The sequence below is a fragment of the Phoenix dactylifera genome, chromosome 10 (assembly GCF_051530095.1).
Source record: "Phoenix dactylifera cultivar Ajwa chromosome 10, Ajwa_hap1_PhDact_Kaust_v1.1, whole genome shotgun sequence".
NCBI lineage: Eukaryota > Viridiplantae > Streptophyta > Magnoliopsida > Arecales > Arecaceae > Phoenix > Phoenix dactylifera.
The window spans coordinates 30,718,502-30,732,640 of NC_143199.1; the positions used below are offsets into that span (position 1 = coordinate 30,718,502).

The following is a 14,139-nucleotide window of genomic DNA, read 5'->3' on the forward strand; positions in this document are numbered from 1 at the left end:
CGCCGGCCCTCCGATGCTTAAGTCAGAGGGGGGCTTAATTTTGGAGAAGGAGATGGACCGTATTTCCCCGTCCGAAGCCCCCTTTTGGGAGGAAGAAGCCTTCTTTTTTATAGAAAGAGTGGTAGGGTTACCTGTGATGTGACTGGACAAATTAATGAGTTACCGTCACGATTGGACGTGGGCGTGTGAAGTAATTGAGTTGCCGTGGATGGCCCGTTTCCATCATGGGAGGAGATGGCGCGTAGCCAGAGCTTGCTTGTGGCGCGCAGTGCAGTACATTCTTGGGAATGGTGAGGCGTTGACAGTCGTAGCAGGATATGGTCCCTGATTGATATGCCATGGCGTGGCCGGCAAGCAAAGCATGGTGCGGTAAGGCTGCTGCAGGGCATGGCCGCAGCATGTGGACGAGGTCGGCCTTTTGAGGTTAGCTCGGCCTTCTATGATTAGCCTTCTGTGCTCGGCGGCCTTCTGGATGAGCTCGGCAGCTTCTGTGCTCGGCTTTCTGGGCCTTAGCCTTCGGAGCTCGGCTCGGCCTATGAGCTCGGCAGCCTTCTGAGCTCGGCCTGCATGAGCTCGGCAGCCTTCTGAGCTCGGCCTGCATGAGCTTGGCTCGGCCTTCTGAGCTCGGCTCGGCCTGCATGAGCTCGGCCTTCTGAGCTCGGCAGCCTTCTGTGCTCGGCAGCATGGATGAGCTTGGCAGCCTTCTGAGCTCGGCCTGCATGAGCTCGGCTCGGCCTGCATGAGCTCGGCTTTCTGAGCTCGGCAGCTTCTGTGCTCGACAGCATGGATGAGCTCGGCAGCCTTCTGAGCTCGGCCTGCATGAGCTCGGCCTGGATGAGCTCGACAGCTTTCTGAGCTCGGCTTGCATGATGAGCTCAGACTTGTTGTCAGATTTGGGTGCTTTAATTGTGTGTGGGGTGGTCTATTTTTTTCCCCAACACAACGTAAACATTTGCTTGTTAGTTGAATAGGTTTTACTGTCGATTGATCAGTGTCCCAATATGTTATAGTCATGGGTCATTACTTATTAGATTGGAGGCATCTAAAAACTACAGGAAAAAAATTTATCAGAAGTAGATGAGATGGTAGTTGCATTTACTTTATGAACTTTCCAGTTTAATTCATGATGATGCCAGTGTTTTCTTCCCCCCAATGATCTTGCCTTCGTGATGCCATCACTGTAGTGCGTCCAAAGAAATCTGGCATTGTTTTTTTTTTCCTCCAAAATTTATTCAATCCCACCTCATCTGCCTCCTCTCCCACAATAAAAAAATAGGAAAATTCTCACATGTCAACTCAAAACTCTCAGTGGCTCCGTTTGCCGACTTCCGGGCATCCTGGAGCTTGAAGTCGTCGATCGGTGCCTGCGTTATACCCACGGACGCGTGTGCCGACTCCCGGTCTCCCGAGAACCTAAAGTCGGTGACCGGTTCCAGCGTGATATGCACTCGAGCGTGTGTTCCTTTCCTCGCCTCGTCTTCTGCGATGACGCCCCGGTTCTCCGATCGCTGGCACCGGCATCGACTCCGGCGTTGCCGCCCCCCACCGTGCCCGTTTGTTCGTCCGCACTTCCATCCATGCTTCCCGGTTGGCATGGGAGCCGCTGACGAAGATATTGATTCTTGGGTGATTAGGTATGTTCAAAGCTGATCGTGGAAAGCGAATCCACCGCTGTCAACGGTCATCGACGGCTGCCGGAGCTCTTGGTATCCTCGGAGAGGAGGTTGGGTAGGCAGGGTTTGCACTTCTTGCGTCGGACGGAGATAGGGTTTCCCCAGGCTTGCTTGAAACAACAGACCTCCCAAACTCGAAATATCTTTGAAATGTATGATATTTTTTTCAATATTTCCTTTTCCCTCTCAAGGCTCCGATTTCTATACCTTTCTTTGTGATTCTCAAACAAACAGTTCTTACTTTTTTTTTAAAGTTTTTTGTCGTTGATTTGTAGGTGGGTGTTGTTATAATTGGAGAATTTATACGTAAAATTTTTCCCTTTTCCTTTAGTTTTATTTTTCTTTAGGGTGTGTCTCTAGGCATTCTGGTATAAATTTTTCTCTATCTTTTCCCATCGAGCGATAGGGGATTTCGGCGAGCTTAGAGATGCACTGACAATTTCGAGTTCTAGGGTATTGTTTCTGATCTGTTTTGTGGACATAACGCTGTCTTTTATTCTCTGTCGTTCTTATATGAGGATGATTTGAGGGTCTGGCGTTAGATTGGTTTGTGTCATAAGCGCAGTTTCTTCTTTTATGTTTGTTTCTGATATTATCTGGTATAAAACGTGAAGTGTTTAATCTCAGTCAGTCAAATGATTAAGTTGTAGTACGAATGTTTTAATTTCACTTATATGGCCATGTGGTAGGAAATGTGATGAAACCAACCATGGTGTCTTTTGCAGGTAAAATTTACAACCTAGTCACGTTTCCAACACATTCCTCCATAATCTTGGTACGCTCCATCGGTGGTTAATTCATCTTCATAACCTTCCACACCAAGTAGAGCCTCTGTTGTTAGTATACATCCAAGAGCTTGAGAACGCTCCGAGTCTCTATCACAGGAGCAGCCTACACTTGCTGAGGCAAGATAATTGCTTGCTCGAAGGGTAAAAGGTAACCATTGATTTCTTAATTCCAGTTGATCGCCACAGTCTGGAGTCCTGCTGTTACTTTATATATGATTTATGTTGGCATTCTTTTGGCCAAATTATGCACATTGTTTCCAATATTCTTAGTTTATGTTGCCCAGATGAACTTGGACCCTTTTTTCTTTTCTCGGGGGCGACTTTGCTTGCTACATGTCTAGTGGCGATTCATAGAGTTTATAGTGGTATTCTAGGGGAGAACTGCTTTTTTAAGTTCTATCATGGTTACATAGGTTGAAAAGACATTGGATAAGCATATTATAAAGGATTGTTTTAAGACAAATATGAATGAAATTTCTAAATCAGTTTGGAATATAATTTCATATTGATAAAAAATTCACTACTATATTTTGGCCAGTCAGGTTACATGTGCATGAAATTGAAATATGAAAGATCGATTAATATTTCAAAGTGAATACATTCTTTTCATTCAAAGATAGAGTGGAAAAAGGATAAATTAAGTAGTGAGCAACAAAGAACTAATGGCATTCTAATATTCAATAATGCTTCCTCAAAAAAATTCAATAATGCATGGTATGCTAATGATAGAGGAAAATTAGAAAAGCCTTTGCTTTGTCAAACTCAGAGACTACCTTCCTGCATATGCTGCCTTAGAAGAAACTATACCTAAGAATGCCTAGCCCTCCTCCATCAGGCATAATTAGCAGCACTTAAGGAAAATGTGTTTGATGGTGGTTTCGATGGCTTTGAATAGCTTTAGGGGCTGTAGCTCCCTGTTTGGAATTTGAAAAACGAAATTGTTGCTTAGTGGCAGTAGTGATGATTGCTGTAAGAAGAGCATGGGGTGCCTGCTTTGTTTATGACAAGAGGAAGAGTTGGGGGGATATGCCAAGGTGATGTAAGATTTCCATTTTTTTTTTTTTGCGGTGGTGGTGGTGGGGGGGCACCAAAAGATGGGAATTAGGCATGGAGCTGGTGGATATAGTGATATAGGAACGTGGAGTAAGTTCCCAAAATACCCCTTTGTCCTATTTTGTGGTACACAATCATTGGAGGTGCTGGTTTTTGTGTGTATCTGTTACGATCAATTATTCATAGCTTATTCATGCTAACAAGTGAATTAAAAGGTCAAGAGCTACTCTACTTTGATGCATAATGGGTGTTTCAATTGGTAATCCGTGTGTAGGTGGGCCAGGTGTCTGTGTTTGTTGCTCATGTTCTTTGAGATATGGATAGCAAATAGCAAGTTACTTCATGCATTGTGTATTTATATAGCTTCCAATCATGTACTATTATTCTCTTCCCTTCTGATTCTAACATCATTTTATTCTGGGTTGTGTGCAGCACAGATGAGTTGAGAAAACCTTTGACCGACAAGGAGACATACAGTACCTTTTTCAACTCTCTTGACCAGGCGAAAAATTGAATTTGAGAGTCACACTGAATTGCTTACTTTTCATTCCGTTTTTCATGTTCAATAGTGTTTCTCTAAAGCGTTCTTTTATGACAACTGAATTCTTAAATCAGCTTTGTCACCCTCTCTTTTCGGCATAAGTTGATAGGGAAACTTTTCTTAGCTGGGTTCAGTTTATTTTGCCCCATATCGATATTGACCCATTTGTCAATAGCATTTCTGCTACCATTCAGTTGCCATTCGCTAGCATCAATGATTTTCTTACAATATTATAAGCATGAAAAGACTTGTGTTCACCAATCTCAGCATGCCAATGAGTGGCAGATGGATCTTCACACAATGATTTTCTTAGGGCTGTCAATAGATTTGGTCGGAATAGAGATCTGACTTAAAAGAAAAAAGATGCTCGAGCTTATGAAAGCAGGACCTTAGGTCCTGTTCAAGCATGTGACCTTGAAGTCCAAATTAGTTTGGGCAAGGGCCTAGCTTGACAAGGAGCCAAATCTCAAGGTATGCAAGCCTCGCCGGTTCTGTATTAGGCATGAGGTTTCAACCCTAGTTTGAAATAAGGCCAAAGCTCAGCTTGGCCCATTGACACATTTGACCATCTATGGAATTCCAATTCTCAGCTATACACCCAAATCTTACCACTTGTGAGCCCATTTTCTTCTTTTGTTTTACAAAACAAAAAGAAAAGAAAAATGTGAGCTAATAAGTAATATGTTACAGCAAATCTTTCTCTCGTATCCCTTTGAACCATCGTTACAAGCATACAATAATAGTCCTTTGCATGTCATGGAAAAATAACCAGCCAACCACAAGAATGTTCTCTTCTTTGTGAGTGTAAGTCACCCATGCACTTTTGAAGAGTGCCATAAATTATAAATATATTGCAAAATAAGTAAAATTATCTCCAGCAAGCGATGTTGACCATTAATATCTCCAACAACTAGTTTGGCATATAATATAGTCAAGTATCTTCTATACCTTCTCACTTCCCCAATCCAGCCTTGTTCAAATGCAGACATCTCCAACAATAACATGCCTTGCACTATGCAGCCCTGCATTTGACCCTAAAAGGTGATTTATCTCCATTGGTGAGTGCTTCACAAGTGTTACTTGACCTGGCAACTTGTCCCAACGATAGGCACTGAACAATAGAAAAGAGCCACATATTAGGCTTAGTCCTACACATACCTTCAAGCTCACTGACGTCAATAGGGATGCCCGAAGGTCGATGCATTTTTTTTATCCTTTTATCTTTAAGAGAGAGAGAGAGAGAGATTATTATAAATTATCCAAGTTCAAATACTGGAAGATTCATTTGATCTTTTCAGGAGTAGAGGTGTGGCCACTGCAGCAAAGGCCAGTTAATTAAGATTGGCCATTTGACATAAGAAATTTTTTAACTAAACTAGCCTATTAAATTGGTAGGTTGATACCAAAAATAGGCTCGTTTGGATTAGTACTAGAGCCTAAACCAATCAACATTAGTTTTTTTTTTGAGTAAATTACAAAAATTCCCTTGAGGTTTATGTTTATTACACTTATGCCTACTAGTTTATAAAACCTACATTTGCACCTAGTTAAATTAATAGCGTTAGTAAATCCGTTTACCACATATAAAAAGTCAAAATTGCCCCTACACGATGAGTGAATTGCAAAAAGCTCTAAGATTAGGGGTAAATTATACTTACATTCAATAGTTTGAAAAATCTACACTTATCCTCCTGGGGTTTGTTTTTATCCAACACTTTAATCCATAATTTAATAGAATGTTAGCTAAACCATTAACTTAAATGGGACTAAATGTCACGTTAGAAAAAATTTAATAAATGACGAAACTAGCCTTAAGTGATATAACATTTATCCAAGGAGGAGAACAACTGTCAGGCGCCATGGGTCTGAGCTTGATCTTGATGAATTATCAAAAAAGAGCCATGTGTCAAGAAAAAAATAATTTAGATCTCTTAAGCAAGTGGATGTCTCTAAAATTTTCTGTTGCAGAAACTAACATTAAGAGTTTTGTCACTTGAGCCAGCCTGTCAATGGTCCAAGCCAAGCTATGGAATCGCAACTGATGCAACATCCAAAAAGAAGAGTTCTCATGCACGTATTGATTTGGATCCTCTTGATGATAGCATGCTAGAGCTATATATATAGGAATTCTCATTCACAGCGACAATATTAAGAAATCATATCTATAGTATTGGACAAGTAGAACTCAAAATCAGCAAATAAAACACCGACATCCCGATTTCTATGATGTGGTGGGTGGGGAAGTGAGTACAAAATCTGATTAGAAAGGATGAAGGCTGGTCAGGAAGGATGCTCGTCGTCGGACGTCGGTTGGGAAGGAAGCTTGTTGTTGGTCGCTCGACGAGAAGGGACGCTTGTAGTGGGGGGTGAAGCGGGAAAGAACCCCTAGCCGCTTAATCTCGAAGAGAAGAAGACTCTTGAAGATGTAATATTTTGAAGAGTTTCGAGAGTCGGAAAAGTGAAAGAGGAGCTTTATTTTTTTATAGAGGTAATTTTGACTTTTTACAATAGATAAACAGTTTCACTAACGCTGTTAATGTAAATGAGTGTAAGTGTATGTTTTTATAAAATATTGGGTGTAAGTGTAATAAACATAAACCTCAAAAAGGTTTTTTTAAGATTATTTTGGCCATTTTCAAAAATTTTTCTGACATGGCATTTGGGTCCTATTAAAAGTTAATGGCTTGACTAACATTGTTAAGTTATGGGTTGAAGTATTGGATAAAAATAAACCTCAGGAGGGTAAGTGTAGGTTTTTCATACTATTGGGTATAAGTGTAATTTACTCCTAATCTCAGGGTGCTTTTCGTAATTTACTCCTTTTTTTTGAGAGAGAGAGCAACCACTGCAAGGTATATTTGCAGTTCAAATAGGACTAGAACCTACACAAGTTGCAGTTAGGTATTTTTTGTAAAGAAAAATCACTTGCAGGTATATTAGCATCCAAATAGGATAGTTTAGCAAACCCAAAACCATACAAATCTGGGCCCAAGTAAGCTGGACCTTGTCTACAACTGATCTAACCTTGGCTTTACTTTTATTATTTACTGATATAAATTTTAAACTTTAAAAATTTATTCTCTAAAAAAGAAATTATATAAAACTATAGTTTGACTGGCTATATGTTTCTTCTCATTCCCTGAACTTCCAAGCAAGCTAAGCCTTGTCTGGAAGAAAATGAGAACCCCTCTCCATCATTCCCTACTCCCCACCCCAATAGGCAGCATCAATATGGATTTAGGTTGCTGATAGAAAGAATTCATATCATAAATAAAATTCAAGCACTCGAAATTTCCCAGTCCTAGAAGGAGTACTTATAGAAAGAGTCCACATTCTAGTCATATGTAGACCTGAAGTTATAGTCTTACAGTTTAACCGTTGAGTTTAAATACTAGCACTCATGCTGATATCAAAATCAAAGAAGAGAATTTCTTTTATAAAAAAAAAGTTGCACCATCCATCTAGTGTTCCATCCTCTACCCTTTGTTTTTGTACAATAGGAGAGAATTTGGTGGGTAATATACCTGGAAGACAATTACTTCAACCTAGGAATTTGTAGGCTCTCCAATACTTTAACCATTTTTGCTAAAAGATCTATTCCTACATATATAAGCAGAGAGAGAGATGCTGCTGCAGGCCAACTCATCAGAGAGAGAGAGAGAGAGAGAGAGAGAGAGAGAGAGATCGATCCTGACATTTACAAATGCATTTAATTTGCTTTTATTTATTTATTTATTTATGTATTTTTATTTTTATTTATTTGAGCCTTTTTCTTCCCATGATGTCTATCATATAAAAGCTGAATGTAGATACAAACTCTCTCCTTTGGTTTTGTCATCACAGAAGACTCTGTTCGTCCTTTGTTTCTTCTGTTTCTTTTGTGAAGACTTTTATCCTGCTGTCGCAGATGGAGACAGAGGACTGTTCTATGCCATGTCGTCACCATTCATCCCTTTATATTGAGTTGTCGGTGAGGCGGTAACCGTTCATCCCTTTATATTGAGTTGTTGGCGAGGCGGTCTCATTCATCTATTCTGTCTGGTTTCCATCCTCACCAACTTCTGCAATGGAGAAATCCTTTTCTCCTCTTCCCTTCCTCCTCCTTTATCTACTCTTCTGCCTCTCTCTGTTCCATATTAAGTTTGTTAGTGCCTTTGGAACTGTTGATGGATCGGAGCAGTGGGGCTATGTTCAAGTCCGCCCGAGTATTTTCTTCACATTTCTTAGCTATTCTACATATTTCTTAGTTTCCTAGAAAGTTTTAAGTTTTAAAAACTTATGCATCTATATTTCTCTTTGAGTAATGCAGAAGCCCACATGTTCTGGTGGCTTTACCGGAGTCCACAAAGAGTTGAGAATGCTTCAACTCCATGGCCTACAGTACTCTGGCTGCAGGGTGGACCTGTAAGCCTCTTTTATTATATTTTTGAAAAAAAGGAGGACTAGCTGTGGACACCTGCACTATATTAAATTTAGTGTCCTATAGAAACCTTAAAACCTGGATTCTAATTCATGTTTGTGGCCATTCATGGAAAAAGGGAGGGTCAGGTGTCGGGATTGGGAACTTCCAAGAGATCGGACCGTTGGATACCAGTCTAAAGCCACGAAATTCGACATGGCTGCAAAAAGCTGATCTCCTTTTTGTGGTGAATCTCTTATCCTAACCTTTGTGTCTATTTTTTTGTTATGTTTTTCTATTCTTGAATAGCTGTTCATTTTGATATTAAATATAAATTTTAGGACAACCCAGTTGGGACTGGATACAGTTTTGTAGAGGATGAAAAGCTTCTGGTAAAGACTGATTGGGAGGCAGCAACTGACTTACTTACCCTTCTCAAGAAGCTCTACAATAAGAACGGGAGCTTACAAAAAAGTCCGCTCTTCATTGTGTCAGAGTCTTATGGAGGAAAATTTGCTGTGACTCTTGGCTTATTGGTTGTCAAAGCCATTAAGGCTGGAAGATTGAAACTTAAACTTGGAGGTATGAATATCTCTCATATTATTTTATCCTAATTTGCTATTAAGGACATTTAAAGAAAAAGTTATAAGCATTTTAGCATCTCATAATTTAACCTGTCTATTAGGAGTTGTTTTGGGAGATAGCTGGATTTCGCCAGAAGATTTCGTGGTCTGTTCTGAGTACCATGTACATCTGTTTTTCAAGAAAGAACTGTATACTAGCCAGATCTAGTTTCAGAATATAAAGTTTCGGTGTTTTGTGTTTAGTTCTCGTGGGGACCTCTGCTTTTAGATGTCTCAAGGCTCGGTATCAATGATGCGAACAGATCAAACAGGTTATGATATATTCTTTCTTAAACAACAAAGAGTGTATAAGAATAAGAGAAACTGTTGATTTGTGGTATTTTATTTGTTTTTATTTATTTTTATCTAATTCACCGATTTTCATATATCAGTGTAGCTGAAACGATTAGACAACAACTAGTGGAAGGGCAGTATTTCGAGGCCACAATAACATGCCAAACTCTGCAGAGTCAGATTGTCAGGGACAGTCACGGTGTTGTAAGTAATCTTGCTATCTCTTTAAAACTTTCTTTGATTTTTATTCAAATAAAATAGCACCCAGTACACCTTATAATTTTTGTCAAATCATTTGCAGGATTTTTATAATTTCTTGCGGGATGTTGGAAGCTACCCTATCTCTGGGATGGCAGTGGCATTATCAGAGAAAATAGACATGAAGAAGAGTTACTCGATGTATCTCAGCTCCAATGCTTCCTCTCTTGATCTTGGTAGTCTCATGAATGGTGTAATTAAGGAGAAGCTAAAGATAATCCCCAAGAATATAAGGTGTGGTTGCTTTTAGATAATCGTTTAGAAGACAAGATCACATGACATGGCATGAAAACTAGGTTCAATGCATAGGTTGGTATTGAGCTTGGGTGTTGTTGAGAACTGCTTGATTGTTTATCTCTTGCAGTTGGGGTGGACAGTTCAATTCCGTCTTTAACGCTCTGATGAACGAGAACATGAAACCCAGGATCAATGAGGTAACTAATCACCTAAACCTGTATTAATTGATCTGCTCATTGAATTCTTGCTCTCTATATTTTGGAAGCAATAAGGAGTGCCATATTCCTTTTGCAATGGCATTTACCATTTCTTTTTCATCCTTTTAGTGTTAGAATACTTCTTGATCCATCATGACATTTTCTAATATCAGATTAATGCTTGGTGTACTCTCTAACAGGTTGATGAGCTACTATCCCTGGGAGTCAATGTCACTATCTATAATGGACAAGTATGAATTCCGTCAACTCACTTCATTGTAGTCTTCACTAAGTGACCCAAAAAAAGTTGGCTACCCCTGGAATGATGCAAATACATTATAAAAGCTAAAGTCACCTATTATGGATTTACATTTTTATGGTTACGAGGACAGCCTGGGAAAAGAAAATTCTGAGGAACATGTAGTAACATCTATGGTATAGATGTTGCACACATGAATACCTCTTATGTATTTAAGATTTGTTTTCCCCCAACTTAAGAGGCTTTGTGAACGATACACTCTATTGCACTCTGCCCCCCTGAGATGGTGAATCAGTGTTCCTTTGTCTTTTCTTGTTGCGATTAGTGCTAGGCGTAGTTTAATATTAAGGAGATCTGAAACAGGTACTAGAAAATTTAGCAGTTTAGACATGTATGCATGTTGCAATACATAAATTTATTGGCGTTCTAGACTGATGTCCCCACTACCAGGCCTTAAAAGAAAACAAAAGAACAAGAAGTCACGTTATCACGGTCTCTTATTAGCATATAGTTTTAAAGAAAAGAATTTTTTAAAGATTATCCATCATCCATTATGTTTTTCAGTGAATGTGGAGCCACCAACAAAAATGTTTGTAACCTTTTTCTTTTGAGTAAAAATAGAAAAAAATATTTGTAACATTGTTATTGAGATGGACATGTTTGTTGAAAGATGTGAGGGTTCTAAACTAGCAAACTGGACATATCATGGACATGGGCAGTGGTCCATGGTAAGGAGTTAAGGGGGATGCGTAAACTAACATTGATGCAAGCTGTGAGAAGGGATACGAAATAGCTTATCATAGCTGTTGAGGATAAGGTACAGGTGTTGCAGCCATATGTCATGTTAAATGGACCACTCTGCCTGGTTCTATAAGAGAGAATTCTAACTAGGGACATGAAAGGATAATTGTCTCGATTAACAGTTCACTAACGAAATCATTTTCCTAGAAAGGAGTGAAAGTCCATCCTCCTGATGCGGATGCTCTGATGACTCTTCTGCCAAACTTGGATGGTCAGCAGCAGGTGGAAGTGGACAAGGGTTTTGACTCTGCGGTCCTGCCAACAAATCACATGTCCAACAAACTGGAGTTTATTGATTGAAACTAATGAGATAGGCTGAGGTACAGAATATAGGCAATGGGCATTGGACTTGTGCTGTAACATGCTTAATACCTACTGGAGAATCTGTTCGAAAAGCCTTGTTGATATTTCCATGTACAACAATACACTAGGAGTAAGTCATGATTTGGATGATTTGGCTAGTCATATTGTGATTACTTTTCCCCACAAAATTTTCAAATATAACCCATCTATCAAAGAGCTTAATTAGTAACTATATCAGATGAAGTCGGTCTAAATTAATTATAGTAGTAAACTAAGTTGTTATTTATCACTTCATATTCGGTATCGGATCCCATACCGATGCCACATTAGTACAGTGTCGGTGCGGTATAGTATCAAATTTTTTTGGCATACCGAGTATCGGTACGCCACCTGTACCGGACACTAGATACCAATACCGAACCGGTACGGTATGGTACGCTTCATGCCGTCTGATTCGGGCTGGTACGGCGTACCATGCTTCATACACTAACATTGGGTTTTGTTGGTTCGTCAAGCTTGATCTGATTTGTGCAACCAAGGGCACTGAAGCATGGGTTCAGAAGCTGAAGTAAGCATCTTAAAACTCTTCTATATTTTTGCAGTTCAATAGATACCTTTTTCCTTTTCTCCACTTCCTCAGATGGGTCCTTTGTTTCTTGCTTTTGCAGATGGGAGGGTCTAGAATACTTCACCACTTCTGGTCGATATGCTTTGTACTGTGATAATGATGGAAGTACCAAGGGCTACATCCAGTCTTATCAGAACTTACGTTTCTACTGGATCTTGGGAGCAGGTCATTTTGTAAGTATTTTCCAACACTTCCATCATTGCACCATTTATATATACCAAGTGAATAAATAGTCGTCTTTATATGATCAGTTTGTGGTTTTGTACAACTATGTAGTTGTATGGGTAATGGTAACCAAAAACTTAGCCAACCATATGGCACCAGCCTAACGATTAGCAGGTGGGATCACTGGAATGATGACTTACAAATTTTACATTGTTTAAAATGAGATAGGTTGAAGACTTGATGAAGACTTGAATTGGCTACCATGAGCTGATCAAATCTTCAGAAAGTTGCAGTTTTTGTTTTTTTGCATAAAAAAATGGCTAGAGTGAATCATGAGTGTAAAAAATGATAAAAGAGCTTTATCGAGGATCAGCAAACAAATAAGTTATGCCATGCTTGCATGGAATAATCTACTTGATAACATAAATATTCAGAAGTGCGATCCCACTTGCTTATACGAGTGCAATTCGGACTCTGCATGGGCCAGCATTGACCGGGTTCATGTGCACGATGCATATCCTGCTCTGGTGTTACTGACTTCCAATTGTGAGTCTGCAGCAGCCATTACCCAATATATAGCCAAATGGTTGAGTAGGAATCTGAAGTATCCAAATTAATACCAGTCTAACCATGGAGTAGTATATTAACTATCTAAAAGTAGGTGATTATTATTTTTTTACCCACAGTTATAGAGTCAGTGGTTTTGTAGTGCCCATTAAGTTAACAAAAACAAGAAGGCCCATTTAGACAGTAGTTAAAAACTCTGTCAAGACCGGGTATATTACTCCACAAAAAAAAAAAAAAAAAAGAACCAGGCATATTAAGAGTCTGCCTAAATAATTGAATCCCAAGACCATCACTTTCTATCAACATAGATTTAAAAGGCGCACACACCTCATATTTATAGGAGTGCTTTTCTTGGTTTGCCTCCTCTTGGATCAATCACTTGTGTATTTTTGAAAAACTAAAAAAAGCAATGGTCCTTGCATGGAGGATGCTGTTTGGAATACATGTGCATATTAATGCTAAAATCATCCAGCGGTGGACCAAGTGCAGGCTTCTTATGAAATACCAAAGTTGCAAATTGATACATTTAGTGGGACTTAGAGGTTTCGCGTTTCTTTGAATTTTCAGTACATTTAAACCTTTTTCTTGTGGTTGTAGCTCTAAATTCTGAATCTAACCGCTAAGTTCATCACCACGCACAAGAACTGCATCAAAGTACAGGCATTCGTACTAGAAGAAGCGACTGCAATAGCCTTCTGTTGAAAGAGTACAAGCCAACGGCATTGCTTCTATACTACTCTGATGTTTTCATGTCTTTCAATTGGGCAGGTACCATTGGACCAGCCTTGCATGGCATTGAAGATGCTGGGTGATATTACTCAATCTCCGGCGGCTTCTTCTTCATATATGAAGACATAAATGAAGAAAATCCATTCTTAAAACTAGTAATAGTGGCTAAAAATAAAACTGCCTCTTGCTCCCCTAGCAATTCCACTTGTTAGGATCGAAAAGGAAAGACAGAGTTTGAGTGGGAATACTTCGGCAGTGGACGAAGTATCTGTTTGTATCTTGCTAGATAAATATCAAAAATAAAACAGAATACAATAAACTCTTGGTGGTCGGTCTCATGTGTCCACTCTGCTGATTTATTGTCTGCCGTCGCATAGTCTTGATTACCATGTTGGAGTTTTCTGTGTGTTTTTTTCTTTTCTTTTAGCCTCTTATTGCTTTGTTGCTACTTCTAGTTTGGTGGAGCAGATTAATAATTCAGAGTTATGTTCAAGTTTCTGTTTTTCAAATCTCTCTCCTTTTCTTGATTGCCGTGTTGGACTGGAATGCCACCAGCCAGTTTCAAACCCTGGATCTTTCTGTAATGCTTGGACTAGAGAGAGAGGTAGGCATATTTTATCAAAT

General features: G+C 39.4%; 1 protein-coding gene across 4 annotated transcripts; it reads left to right on the forward strand.

Annotated features, from left to right (window-relative positions):
• The first annotated feature begins 1,261 nt into the window (after positions 1-1,261).
• Positions 1,262-14,024, forward strand: LOC103698713 (serine carboxypeptidase-like 51). 4 transcript variants are annotated; one of them, XM_089925920.1, is made up of 16 exons: positions 1,262-1,825; positions 2,399-2,609; positions 3,947-3,990; positions 7,963-8,260; positions 8,365-8,459; positions 8,594-8,701; positions 8,796-9,036; positions 9,140-9,183; positions 9,282-9,349; positions 9,470-9,575; positions 9,673-9,863; positions 9,994-10,063; positions 10,264-10,314; positions 11,942-11,994; positions 12,095-12,227; positions 13,555-14,024. In XM_089925920.1, exons 4-16 carry the CDS (start codon positions 8,122-8,124, stop codon positions 13,642-13,644), a joined length of 1,389 nt encoding a protein of 462 aa, XP_089782046.1. In that variant the 5' UTR covers positions 1,262-1,825; positions 2,399-2,609; positions 3,947-3,990; positions 7,963-8,121; the 3' UTR covers positions 13,645-14,024. The 4 variants fall into 4 exon arrangements, with proteins under 4 accessions (XP_089782046.1, XP_089782047.1, XP_089782048.1 ...); XM_089925921.1 differs by having other exon boundaries at positions 3,952-3,990; XM_089925922.1 differs by lacking the exon at positions 7,963-8,260.
• Positions 14,025-14,139: the final 115 nt, after the last annotated feature.